At 36.2% G+C, this 15,061-nt stretch overlaps 1 protein-coding gene across 1 annotated transcript; it reads right to left on the reverse strand.

Annotated features, from left to right (window-relative positions):
• Positions 1-11,935: 11,935 nt before the first annotated feature.
• Positions 11,936-13,405, reverse strand: LOC132280706 (uncharacterized). Its single transcript, XM_059782451.1, has one exon. It carries the CDS (start codon positions 13,403-13,405, stop codon positions 11,936-11,938), a length of 1,470 nt encoding a protein of 489 aa, XP_059638434.1.
• Positions 13,406-15,061: the final 1,656 nt, after the last annotated feature.

Consider the following 15,061-nt stretch of genomic DNA (forward strand, 5'->3'; position numbering starts at 1 on the left):
GACTGAGTCATTCCTTGCTAACTTGCGCTTCATCGTTGTTTATCCAAAGTCGGCCCTTGAAATCATCTTCATTCTTAATTCCAAACTCCACGGTTAATTTCATCTTGACATCTTCAACCTTATCACAATTGTTTGGTTATATTGATTTCTAGCGCCATACAATCCCTTCATTTGCACATGATTTACTGCAAGAGTTCTCCAACAATTTATCTATTGGGTTTGGATGGATAGGGAGGGACAAAAATAGCAAACTTAAAAAAGAAAATGGTGTCAAAGAGTCGTGGATGGTGATGGGTTTGATTGATATAATAGAGTGAATGAGTAATTAGTAATATACAGAAAGTTGGGTTATGGGTCTCTATCTCATTTTTCTTCATTCTCATCATCGTCGAGCTCCTGGATCTCAATATCTTTGCTGCTTTTGTAGCTGAATGTTGGATTCTTATTCCATGGCTTGCCAGACCCTTTCCGGTCACGTTCCATCCGGAGTTCTTTGATTGGGTTCCAGAAAAACTCTCTCTGATTCTGTATTGTAGAGAGAGAAATAACTTTTTTAGCTCAACATATACACTTTATATTTTTTTCCTCCATTGAAGCTCTGTTCACTTTCTTCCTTCCTTTCTTGAATTAGTCAGCAAAACAACACTAAAAGATAGGCAACAGTTTCATCACATTAAATATAGTTATCAATCATCATCTTCAAGTCCACAAAAGAATGCGGGGATGAACCATAGGCTTTTTTTCTCTCTACAATACAGAATCTGAATTGGGTTTTTCCAATTTAAACCGTAGAAATAGTGAGTTAAAGAATTAATCTAACTAAATGTGGATCGAACGAGAGAGAATGGTTGAGAATTAAGAGTGAACAAAATTTGAGTTTATTCACTATGGATTTCCATCTGTAGTGCTCTGTGTATATATATGGTTATCTCTAGCTCATATACATACATATATATATATATATATATATATATATATATATATATATAACATATATCTTTCTATGGGACCAGTATTGTTTTTGTTGTGTTCTAATTTCAATTGACATGGATCTTCAACTTCCAAGGGAGAGAAAGGCAGAAGTGAGAGAAATTTATTAGGGTTATTTGTATATATATGGTTATCTCTAGCTCATATACATACACATAGATATAAGAGAGAGAGACAGAAGTGTAAGAGAAATTTATTAGGGTTTGAATTGTTTGACAAAGGAAGGTGGGAACATGGATTGGGATTTAAAACGAGTTAACCCAGTAAATATGGGTTATAAGGGTAATAGTGTCTTTAAAAAAAATTGAGTTAGTCACGTGACCTGCAGAGGTGAAATCTCTGTGCTGAATCAACGGAAAGTTCGACGGAGTGTGTATTTTGCAAAAATTGAAATAGTTTAGGGGGTTAATTGTCCAAATACTAGTTCAATGAGGTTTTTTTGAGAAAGAGAAGAAAGTTCAAGGGGGGTTTTATGCACTTTACCCTCATTATTAATTATACAAAGAAAAAAATAAAATAAAATTTTAATTTTGTATGCACATATAAAACTATATATAATTAAAATAGTATTACATTATTATATAAGCAATTTATAATAGAAGGGAACTGACATATTAATGAAGTTTGTGGAGAAAGTGGCACGGGAATAATAGGAAATTAAGATATAAAGGCACCACCCGTATTTTTTGCGAGAAACATTTTGAGAAAAATTAAACAGTTACGAGAAATTTACTTCTTAAAAATTTTCTCTTTCACACTAACCAAACTCCTAACAAATTTAAAAAAATTCTGTGTCTTTTCCTTTGCGATGAAGCTCCCCACCCAATTGATGAGTTCATCTCTCCATTTCAACTGAAGTTTTCAACTACTATATGATTTAACAAATAAAAGTTTTACATGAAAAGAAATGCGAACGAAGAGGCACCCTGCTTCAATTCTCTCTCTCTCTCTATATATATATATATAATAGAGATGAATCATGAGGTATCAAACTTGAGAAAAGAGTAGTCCTAAAAAAAATAATATTAATAATAGAAAAAACTGATCTATAATTATATATTCAACTTAGATGTTGGTTTACAGTTAAATCCTTCACTAATTTAAAGTGGGTATCAACATTGTGCGTCTCATAGGTCCAAAATCTTAATTTGTAACTTTGAAATATTTTTCTGTATTCAAAAAATAATTTGAAAAAAAAAAAAAAAAACTCTGCCTAATTTAATTTTATAAAAATTTAATTATGTTTTCAAATAATTGTATTAATATGCGTCGGTAAACATTACATTTCCTGGTCAAAGCCTCATGGACCCAACCACTTTGGAATCAATAAATTTGTTGGGTTTTATGGTAAAGTGGGTACTTTCATTAACAACCACAAGAACAAGTGGCGCAGAAAAGTCAAAGAATCATGTAATGTGTGACTATTTGTACCCTCTTTTCAACTGAACAAGGCTAGTATATTAACTACAAGGAAACCAGAACACCACCAGAATTCTAGAAAAAATGCACCAGATCTCCTAAATAGAATAACACACATCAACATGCGAATGACCATACATCACAACGTGAATCCAAAATAATGAGTTTATGTAGTTGTCACGCAACCATAAAATGAGCAGAAGCATTTTCATTTCGATCCCATCAAGGCCGAATTCAATACCAAATCGATGCCTGAATATCAAAGATAATACCACAAATCAATGTTCAAAGGTATGGAGAACCCTGGTGTAACTAAAAATTGCATATTTAATACAGCAAAACAACTGAGTAACAAGTTAAAACCAACATAAAATACTTGAAAGGATTGAATTTGTTGCATTTTCCAATTGAGATTTAAGCAAATACCTTCAACACACTATCAGGAAGTTTTACTTTTTGGAGCTTTCTTAGCTAAATGTAAATTGACACATACAAAACAATAGTGCATTTGACATGGTTCTACATATGTCATAACTCATAACCGATGCATAAACAAATTTCTGAATCTATTCTGCTGTCAAGAAATGTTTTTTCTTACTTAGGTGCTCCAATTACGAGTTAATCACCTTCAGTCATCGATTGGCTCATACGAGACACGAAAGAACTAATATAAGATTATATATAGGATGCAATGAGCAATTAGTATATAACAATGGGATAACAATCTAGAAACAGAGGTCAGCAATGGCAAAAATGAACTATGCTGAAAAATTAAAATTGAAGATAATGAATTATGATGTCAAGAATTAGAGAAAAATAAATAAATAAATAAAATAAAAAATAAAGCACTATTGCATACATATATCTATATATTAAAAAGAATAAACATATATGTTGGCTCACGCCATTGGACTAGTTTATCAAACCAACATTCTACAAAATAAATCATGTGTGAGGTGATTATACAATGGGATTCTCAAGCAACAAATAGGAATAAAACATTACTGAATCATGTCTATGTGGAGTTTACTAGCTGCAAGGGTATGCATACAGATTTATCGTTTGATATTGATGTAAATTATTTTAATTCTTTATAATGTGGTGGTGTTAATTTTCAAATCTGTGCCAAACTTCTCTCTTCTCCCCCTCTAAATTTTTTAATCATTGCACCAAGCAGTGGTATATACAAGGAACTTGGTATACTTAAAAGAAAAGAATGTAATTACTGCATTATAAAGAAACAATTTTGTATGGCTATAACGGAAAAGATAGATAAACAAAACAAGATATACAATCTAAGTATTAAAAATAAAAACACAAAAATAAATAAAACAGACTACCTTAGCATATATTTGCTAGCATAACCAAAACGAGGGATTGCTTCATTCAATGCTGAGGTGGGATGATCCAGGTAGAAGGCAGTTGAATCTTCAAGTCGTAACGATAAATTGGAGTTATACTGTTATCTTCCAAGTTGAAGACACCCAAATCATGAGAATGTTTCAAGTTTTCGGAATAGGGACTAGTGAAGTAAATACAATTCTTCTCCAACCCGGGGAAATCAGGGGCAGAGACAGAGAGAGACTCATTAATACCAATAAACAATGCCCTGTCGCCTAAGCTTGGCAAGAGTAGCCACTCCTTGTTAACAAAGTCCAGCTTATACACATCAAACAGAATGGTCTTCCTGGGAGTGGAATAGTCCTGCTTGCCATTATCCTTAAAATGGTAAGAATAGTACCTAACAACCATCAACAACTCCCCGGAAGACTCCACTAGATAATGATCTAGTTGGCAAAGATGTCTGAGCCGGTGTTGGTGTTGGTCCATTGTGGGGTGTACCAAAGGAGGCACACGAGAAATGATGGTATTATTCTTTGGAGAGGCAGCATCGCGGAGATCCCAAGCTTCTATAAGTTTATAAGAGGTGGACAAGGCATAAAATTTTTGGTCCTTGCTGAAATAGATGACATCAAAGTATGATACCCCCGCACCATCTAACACAGTCCATGCGGTGCCCCCAATTCTGCAGAATGCGAGTTTATAGTTCTCGTAGCCTTGGATGACCATCACAGTAGAGTCAGAAGAACACTTTTTCATTTCATTATTATTGATGTTTTTGTGATGATGATGATTGGAAGGGAACGAGGACGGGGTTGAGGACAACGCAATCTTCTTAAAGAAAGACTTCTGACTTAAGCGTTGGGATGATATGGGCGAGAATTGATCCCAAATGCTGAACTCAGTGACAATGGGTGGTGAAGAAGAAGATGAGGTGTGAATATTGGAATTGTAGCGAACGCTGGAGATGATACAAGGTAGGGTTTGAATGGGAGGGAGGGGGAGGTAAGGGAGATAAGAGTGGATGAAAGGGTTGAAAAGGTAGAGAGAGCAATTGCGAGGGTGGATAAAGGCGAGCCAGCCAAGAGACGAACCGAAGCAGATGGCTTCGTTTGGGGGAAGTAATTCCCTTTGCCATGGAAGCATAACATTCATTCTCATCTTCATCACTTTCTTCTCTCTAACACTAAAGAAATGGTAGCAGTCGGCGTCGGCGTCGTTGTCCTTCTTCGCCACAAGCTTAAAACTTTCGCCGTCGCTTCCAGCAACCAACATAGATCCAGCAGGGAGCATCAGGAACGGTGCTGATTGAAGAGGGAGAGGTCCTCCTAGTGAATCCTCTTCATCAACTACTACTACATCTGCTGCTGGTGCTTCAGCAGAAGAAGAATAACATTGAATCGACGAAAAGTTCGCACCTTTTTTCGAGACTCCAACTGATCGACGAAGAAAATAGTCCAACGATCGGACGGGAGAGAGCAAACCTCCACCACCACATGTGGAGTGGTGAAATCTGGCCGGATTGGAGCAATTGCACCATGCTTTTAGAATAGACAGGCGGCAATGCAGCATCCGATCGCCAAAACTCCTCCAATTAGCCATTTCTATCTCTTCTCCTACGCGGGTTAAATTATTCGGCACTGCTTATTCCAAACCCTAAATCGTAAATACTCCTCATATCACAGTGAATACGTTAACAAAACCATCCAAAAATGAATAAGATCACAAATTTATTTGGTGATAATTATCTAAGAAAGAGTTGTATTTTGTGATGGACATTTTCCTTGTCTATTCCGTCTTTATTGGGGTGAAGATTAGAACTTGTGATACGAGTTACGGGTAGGGAGAGTTTGATTGGTTTGTTGGCGCAAAAGTAAATAAATAAACCAGCATAACCTTCTTCTTTTTTTATCTTTTTCAACTTGCCCTTCAATGAGCTTTCAATTTTTTATATATATAGATTCCCTGTATGGCCCTATCACATCAAAATTGTTCACATTTATAATTGTGAGTCACAAAAGAAGATTCTCATCTTAGGGGTTATTTATAGTAAATTGTTTCATATAAAAATATATCAACTGGAGTTGCTTGTTTGAGCCTAACTTAATTTTGAAAAAAGTTTAGTCTTAAAATAACTCGCTTCTCACAACACTTTTAGGCTATCCGCACAACATTAGTGATAAATTCTACTACTTTTTTTCATGGGATTTTCATACCATAATTATAGTACTCAATTTTGACTAATACTTTTCACTTTTCAAGTCGCTACTAAGCATCAATTATTTTTATTTGCATCCGTTCCCAACTTTATTCTCTTGACAATATGAATAAATAATTCAAAGTTTTAATAAAAATTTGGGTAAAGGGTCAATAAGGTGGAGAAAGACTTCTTCATACTGGCATTAGTGTCATCAATCAATTACAAGGTGTGATTTTGGATAGTGACTAAGGCCTTGAAGAGTTGAAGGGGATTCTCATTGGTAGCAAAAGCAAGCGCAAGACACCTTTCCCAAAATTATTATGGTAATACTGTTATAATAATAAATAAATAAATTTATGCAACAAAAAAAATGCTAAAAATGTTAAACGAATAGGAATTAACTTCGACCAGTGACCCCTAATCCAACAAAGTTTCTCTCAATTGCATTATTTTTATTTTCACTTTTTCATCTTCTCCAATTAATTACACTGGAGATCTTGTTTGAGACATTATCTATTTATTTTATGGGTCAAGGGTAAAAAAAAAAACCGTGTAATATAAGTTTTGTGTACAAATAGTTTTTTCTTTTAAAAAATGTATATTTCATTCCATAAAATTTTTAAAAAAAATAAATAAATAAATAAAAATAAATCCTTTGACCACTTTTTGTTCAAAATTGGCATAAAATAAATTTTAAAATCCTAATTTGCTCCGGTAGCCACATCACTACCACAATTGGTGGTCGTGGCTCCACCACCATATTTGCCGAACTAAAAAACCACCACCACAGGCCCCACACCCAAAGCCGCCGCCACCACCCCCACACCCAATACAATAAAAAAAACTTCAAGCTACTCCTCTTCTGTTTTAATCTGGATGTTCACTCTCATCATCAAACCCACCTCTCTCTCTTTCCCTCTCTTCATCTCCATTTCGTGCCTCCAAAATCAATACCCATTCTTCATCACCAAACCAACGATGGACTCCACAGAAAAATTACTATTGCATCAATGGCTGCAATTCGATTTGGTGTGACTCTACGGCTCTTGCAAAGTCTTTTAACCGTTGCATTTCTATTTATCCAAAAACAAAACAAAAAAAAAAAAAGGAGAGAGAGTGAAACTGGGTTTGAAGCCATTCTCGTGCAACCATCTCATCTCTCCCTTCGCTTTCCTGAGGAAGAGAAACGACTGGAGAAGATTATGTGAGAGATGTCCGGTGACAAGGACGAGTCCGGTGTTAAGGACCTCACCGATGCCGAATCAGTTCTCTGGGCGTGTATCGCTAGTGTAATCGACGTCGGTGAAGTGGAGGAGAGGACGTCGACGTTAATTTTGTTTTATGGGTTTGAACCCAACAGTCCCTCCGGCACTGCTCTGAATCGTGCAGAATGGGTCGAGCATTAGATCTACGCACAATGGCGCGTGAAGCGCGTTGGTGCGTCGTCAGATCTAGATGCTTTGGACGGTTGAGGATGAGATCGGTGGTTCCGTCGGAGACGAAGAGATTGAAGTACTGTTCAGGCCGGAGATGAAAAGGTGGAGGGCGACGAGTTTGAGTTTCCACACCACCGCGGTCGAAGAAGTCTGATTCTCGTTTGGTAAGATCCGATTCTCGTTTGGTGGCTGTTGGTGACGGTGAAGAACAGCGTGCTCGGGACGCCATTAATGATGGTATATACAGAAGGCTGGTGGCTGTTGGCGACGGTGAAGGACGGCGCAAGGTCAGACCAGTCAGTGGCAAAAAGATAATTGCGTCTGTGAGAAGTTGCGGGTGAGTTTGGAAATTGTCTAAAATAGTAATTTTACATTGCCTGAATTTTTAAATATTATTTTATTTTATTGAGTATTAATGTCTTTTATGCAAACAAAGGGATATTTTTCTCAAATTAATAGTATAGGGAGGTTTTATATCACAAACATTTTCTTTAGGCATACAAATTCCTGTTTTGCCCAAGATCTAACAAAAAAGTAAGAATTTGATAAGAAATTATGGAGCTCTGAGCTAGCTCTAGCTCCCTTTATCCAAGCGGGTAGGGGCGTGTCGATACTAAAGAACTTTTTTACACTATATCGATAGTTACACTTAACCCTTATTTTATTGGGGCAAGTTTAATAATTCCATTTGGATGGTTTCTTTCTAAAATTGTGGGGAGAGAGTTTTTCCTAAGACTAACATGGTCGAGATTCTTAATAATAATTTTAAAAGTTAAACAAGAAAAATGACATGTAGAAAAAATTAAAGAGAGGATTTTTATGTGACAGCCGGACATCTTCTTGTGTGATTAAAATTAAAAAAAGAGGATGACGATGACAACGGTGATGATGAAAGTTCTCCCCACGACAACCATATCTATACTTCTCTCCCCTTCGCCTGCTCTGTCGGATTAGAACTCTCCCAAACTTGCTTCTACACTACTCTACTTTGCACACTTCACCCCATTTGTTTATAATTTTATCAATAATTAGTGAAGGTCATAATATAAAAATGACATCATATTAACATATCTCCAACAAATGAATGACATCAAATTAACATATCTCCAACAAATGAAACCCACCCTCAAATTGTGTGTACATGGAAATCATGTGTATGCTTATATATTTGAAAATCATATATACATATTATGTACCTAGATATATAACATTCAACTATATTTTTAAGTAATATTTTTTTTTCTAGTTGATACTCACAAAACTCAACCATGCACTAAAGAAGAGTTAAACCTTTGACTTGATACTTTCTGATGCACCAAGGACAAATAACTTACCCATTTGAGTCAATACCTTAAGTTTATTTTTAAATAACATTTGCTACTCAAGTAGTTCGAAAAACAAATAAAGCTAACTCATCTTTTAAAGTAAAATCCTGAGAGTCCAAATTTCCCCAAAATAAATCGCGTGTTCAAATTTCTATAATAAATAATCAAACAAATAAACAAAAATTAGGGAGTTGTTTGGTTTGTAACTCTAAAAAAGTTTTCTGTTTTCAAGAATTAAAAATAGAAAATTGTACAAAAATTCTGTTTGGTTCAGTATTTTGAAAACTATTTTCTGAAAACTCAGTTATAAAAATGCATGTTTTCAAATAACTCTTTTTTATAATTATCTGAAAATAATTTTTTGTTCTCTAAGTTTTTGAGAACTGTTTTCAGAGTCACAAACCAAACAAGTCATAATTTTTTCAAAAGCGTTATGATAACCAATGCTCAAATATTGTGGCTTCTGCAAGTGACTTGGGACGATCACACACACCCTGCGGGTCATCAAAAAAATACATATTATCTTGTTGCAATAGTCGACTAGAGCAAAATGGAATTGAACAAAAAGTCATATTAACTTTGTGTAATGTTAGGAAGCACGATGTTCTAGAGGCAAGGGGAAGTGAGATTGAACCTACCAAAAAAAAATTTATTATAGGCAATTATAGCCCAGCCCAGAAAAAAGAAAAATTATTACTAGTTTTAATTCACCCAAAGAAATATTAACCCATCCTATTAACAATTCCTGAATTCGCCCTTGTCTTGAACACCAGAACCTTTAAAAAAGAATCTAGTTCACAATGTTTAACATACCCATCAAAAGGACCAAACAAAAGACTGATATCAAGATGTATTTTCTTTATTTATAATTTCTCTTTTTCATCTCCTCCACTTAATTACACCAGAGATCTTCTATTCTTGTTTGAGTCATTATCTATTTATGTTATCGGGGTGATGGATTTACTGCAAGTTTTTAATAATTCCATTTGGATGGCTTCTCTCTAAAATTATGGAGACATAAAGTTTTCCCTAAGCTACCATGGTTGAGATTGTTAAAAATAATTTTAGAAAGTTAGACAAGAAAAATGGCATGCAATAAAAAAATATTAGAAAAATAATTTTTATGTGACCGACTTATTTATATGGAATTAAAATTAAGAGAAGAGGATAATGATGACGACAACAATAATGATGAAAGTTCTCCTATAACAATAATACCTATATTTCTCTCCCCTTCCCCCACTCCCCTCGGCAGGTTAGAACTCTCCCAAACTTTCTCCTACAGTACTCTGCTTTGCACACTTCACCCCATTTGATTTAAAATTTTGTCAATAATGAGTGAAAGTCAAAATGGCATCATATCAACATATCGCCAACAGATGAAACCCACCCTCTTATTGTGTGTGTATATGGAAATCATGTGTATTTTTTATCAGACACATGAAGAATATGAACAGTAGTATATAATTTGGGTAAGAGAAATGGATTCTGGGGAATATAAATAGGGCATGTGGGTTTAACGTAATAAAAGGATAATTTGGTATTTTTGTATTATAAGGGTTAAATGGTCATTTAGAAAGAAAAAAAATGGCATACACAGTGTCTCATAACATTATTATGGTGGTGACCAGAGTGATTTAATTGGTAGTGATTTAATTGCAGCCAAGCAGGCATAGTTCATGGGTTAATTCTATTTTTTTGTAGTTCCATAGTTCTATATGTTTTTTTGTGCCTTCTTGTTTTTTTTTTTTCTTTTTTTTTTGTTGGTTCTTTACCTTATATAATAAAAATTTAGTATTTTTTTTTCCTAATTATTCACCAAATCCATCCATGCACTTAAGAGAAGTTAAACCTCAAGCTTAATGCTTCCTGAAGCACCAAGGACAAATGACTTACTGTAACAAGGGTCATTTGTCCCACATCGGAATCGGATGGGAAAGAGATTGGGTATAAATGGGTGGGTATGCAGCCTTACCTAACAGTTCGAGCTTTTGGGTAAATGGGCAAGCGCCCACCCATTACAGTTGGTATCAGAGCCAAACCCAGTCCTTGATCCGGTGCCACGCCAAGCGTCCGGCCGGGAAGGCGTCCGGGTGAGTCCACCCGGGTAGGCAGGGTGGCCCAACCGCAACGACGGCGTTTCGAGTTTGGGTGGGGGAGAATGTAACAAAGGTCATTTTGTCCCACATCGGAATCGGATGGGAAAGAGATTGGGTATAAATGGGTGGGTATGCAGCCTTACCTAACAGTTCGAGCTTTTGGGTAAATGGACAAGCGCCCACCCGTTACACTTACCCATTTGAGCTAACCCTTCGAATTTATTTTTAAATTAACTCATCTTTAAAGTAAAAATTTTGAGAGTCCAAATTTCCCAAAATATACCTAGTGTTCAAATTTCTATGATAAATAATCATACAAAAAACAAAAATTAGCTTTTTCAAACACTGTTATGACAACCAATGCGTCAGTTATTGTGGCTTCTGCAAGTGACTTGGGCCGATCAGTTCATTCAAAAAATACATAATATCTCGTTGCAGTATTGGACTAGAGCAAAATGGAATTGAACAAAAAGCGAAATTAATTTTGTGTAATGTTAGGAAGCATGATGTTCTAGAAGACCAGAACCTTTAAAGAACTAGTTCACAATATTTAACATATACCCATCAAAAGGATCAAACAAAAGACTGGTTAAAAGATGTTAATCTTGTGGCTAGTTCTACGGATGAAAATTAAGAAACTACTCCTTACACTGATTGGTAATGTCCATCATAGGAAAAAAGAAAAGAAAAAATACTGTCCACTTCCAAAAGTCATCAAACTATGCAAACAAATAATTAAAATTTAGAAATTAGGGATTTGAATAAAGTTATCAAACAGTGACCAGTAATCAACTATCATAAACATCACAACCTTACTATAATTTAATAAAAAGGAATCAACTATGTAACTTACCTACCTTGTGTAAGCCAAAAGGAGATAAATAGCTGTTTGTGTAGAACTACATTGTGAAGGGGGCAACCCAAATTGGATGTGGATCAATCATCTTCACACTGCTTGGATAATAAGGTTTTATGTTGTTCTCTCCTAGGCAAAAGACACCATTATCATGGTAATCAACTATCATAAACATCACAACCTTACTATAATTTAATAAAAATGAATCAACTATGTAACTTACCTACCTTGTGTAAGCCAAAAGGAGATAAATAGCTGTTTGTGTAGAACTACATTGTGAAGGGGGCAACCCAAATTGGATGTGGATCAATCATCTTCACACTGCTTGGATAATAAGGTTTTATGTTGTTCTCTCCTAAGCAAAAGACACCATTATCATGGTAACCATATTTGTCGTTAAATTGGTCAAAGTTATCATCTGTGAAGTAGATGGAATTCTCCATCAATTCCGGATGATCGCAAGTTGAGAGAGAGAAAGATTGATTAGAACCCACAAACAGTGCCCGGTCACCTAAGCATTCCACAAGTTCCCACTTATTGTGATCAAAATCGAACTTGCGAACCTCAAATCCCAATGTCCAATAAGCCTCATCCATTCTATTCAGTTGTTCCTCAGAAAGATCATCACTATTAGTGATGATGTTAGCTATGAACCTGTAAAGCAGCAAAAGATCCCCCGAGGATTCAACTAAATAATTATTCTGAATAAAATGATAAGATTCCTGAAGTTTGTCCTCAAGCTTTCCAGGACAAATGGAAGGACTATCAAACACTTGATTTTTGGGACAAGAAGGATCTCTGAGATCCCAAGCTTCAATGCTATCATCATCTGGTTTCAAGGCATAAAACCGCTGATCTTTGCTGAAATACATGATGTCACAATAATATGGGAGCGAACCGTCCAAGACGGTCCACCTATCGTCCCCGGGTTTGCAGAAGGCAATATCATTAAGTCCCATGCCATGGAGGGCCATTATAGTGCAGTCCTCGTCAAGTTTTGGTTTTGATTTTGATGACGAAAAAGAATAACAGGGGAACGATGGGGCTGATGACATAGCAAGCCTGTGCATGTAATTAAGGCAGACTTTTCGAGAGGAAAGGTAGATCTCTGATGAATCGTATAACATTTGGAAGCGGGTGATGAGAGAAGGGGAAGGGGAGAGGTGATCGGACTTGAGGAGGCGAACGCCGCGGACGTGGGGTAGGGTTTCGATGGAAGGGAGGGGAATGTAGGGGAAATGAGGGGAGTCTATCAAAGGGTTGTAGAGATAAGGGTAGGAATTGCGAGGGTGTGCAAAGGCTAGCCAGCCGCCATGAGAAGAGCCCACACATCGTGCGGCGTCAGGGGTTAGGAGGTCCCTCTGCCATGGTATAGTAAGATTCTTCGGAACCCTAATTTGACTCTGCTCCGAAACGCTGAAGAAATGAAAATAGTCCTCATTGCTGCTGCTGCTACTGTCGTCGTGCTTTCCTGTATTTTTGTGATCGACAAAAGCAACACCGGGAGGTACCATGAGCAATGGTGATGAAGATGGTGATCGATGACTTGCGGGGGGTGGTGGAGGAGGTGGAGAAGAACAAGAAGAGCAACCGGTGATCCGTGAAAAGGCTTTTTTTATGCCTCCAAGGAGCAAACAACCACCACCACCACCACGACGCCGGCTACTGGAGTTGTGAAGGCTCGCCGGATTGAAAAATGTTTTTAACATCCGATCGCCAAAACTCCTCCAATTAGCCATTTCTCTCTGGAGTAATGAAGTACTCCGTAAAATTGATTCTCGAAAAATAAAAAGAAGTAAAATTGATTCATCACTCCCACCTCTCAACCCTAATTTATGGGTAAATTACCCACACACCCTGGTAAACATTTATGGTGAATTTACCATATTATTCTTCACCTAAAAGCTTGTGATTTTTTTTTATATATATAAATTATTTTTTTTTATAGTTTATGTTAATTTTTTTTGCATGAGACAAATACCTCTTGTAATAAGTAATTACTAGATGTCTTCAACTATTTTAAAATACTGAGTTTCTCTACTGCAATATAGAAGTGTTAAAGATCAATAACTCATTAACACGTAAAACAATGCAAAAAACAATAAATTTAATCAATAATCAATCAATACCAATAAGTGTAAATGGGTAAACTATAAATGACTGAAAAATCAGAAAAAAAATTAGTAATTCTCAACTTCCTTTTTGACCACTTGTAGCGTATGTCCTCAAATCTTTTTGACCTAATAACTTCTTTATTTTATGAATATACACATAAATAAATAACATTATTTTTGCAAGTAAGAGATTTTTTTATTTTTCACAAGAAATCACCTTGATTGTTTTGTGTGGACTTTACTTTATTTACTTATTTTATGTGTTTAATTCAATTTTATTTTGGGTGAACATGAGCAAACCACCCCATTCACCCCTTCTAAATTATTATCTTGAATTGAATTTTCACAACCATTTCTTATAGGGCACACGTACTTGATATCAGAGCAGTTCCTCAAATTAGTGAAAAATAAAACCATCGTATTGTTCCTTGGGCCCACGAGAGACCGTCTCCTGTCACCATCGGCCAAATGCATGGCCATTATGCCTATCAGAATCAGAGAGCCACTTGTTCCAAAAAAAAAAAAATCAAATACAAGAAAGAACATCGATTTTACTTAAATTCCTTTCCATCCGTAGGCGATACGCGCATGAAGATAAGTTTTTTTTTTTTTTTTTTTTTTTTTTTCCGAGAAAGATGAAGCTAGTATATTAATTAAAAAACTGTACAGAGGAGGCCTTTGGTCCAAACAGACCCATACTAGATGGGGAACAAGAGCCTAGAGGCCCAAGCAAGAAAGACAGCATTTTAGCGGCCTAGGGCCCAAAATGAAACTAACAAACCAACAATGACGGTTGCATGGCCGTTAATGGTGGAATGGTGCAAATCCGGTGACCAAGCTGTAAAGGAGTCGAAGCCCAAAGGCTTGGCGATTTCAGTTCAGCGGAGGACGACAACAAGAGGGCGGAAGGTCCCAGTCCTTAAGGATTTGATGAGCAGCGATGGAATTTTTAAAAATCTCCAATATCAAGATCGAGGTAATGCTGTTGAAACCCTGGATTGAATTGAATTTTGGGATAACTTTGCACCCCGAAAGATGCGAGCATCTCTCTCCTTCCAAATGTGATACACGAGAGCTGCGAGGCAAAGCTTCCAAAAAAGATTCAGTGGTGATGGAGAGGACCACTGGACGCTGAAAGTCGAAATAATGTCCGGCCAAGAAATGGCTGCAATGGTGATGTTTTTTTCCTTCCAAGGATGGGAACTCCATAAGTTTAGAAACCTCAGTTTGCAGGGCAAATGAAGAATCCACATTGGGATGTGAATTGGCACTCAAAAAACA

The sequence above is a fragment of the Cornus florida genome, unplaced genomic scaffold (assembly GCF_030987335.1).
Source record: "Cornus florida cultivar Cherokee Brave unplaced genomic scaffold, ASM3098733v1 CherokeeBrave_3.0.0_Hap2_Chr01, whole genome shotgun sequence".
NCBI lineage: Eukaryota > Viridiplantae > Streptophyta > Magnoliopsida > Cornales > Cornaceae > Cornus > Cornus florida.

Bases quoted from the DNA above. Each gene is read 5' to 3' on its own strand.
- LOC132280706 (XM_059782451.1), bottom strand. From the start codon at position 13,405: ATGGCTAATTGGAGGAGTTTTGGCGATCGGATGTTAAAAACATTTTTC.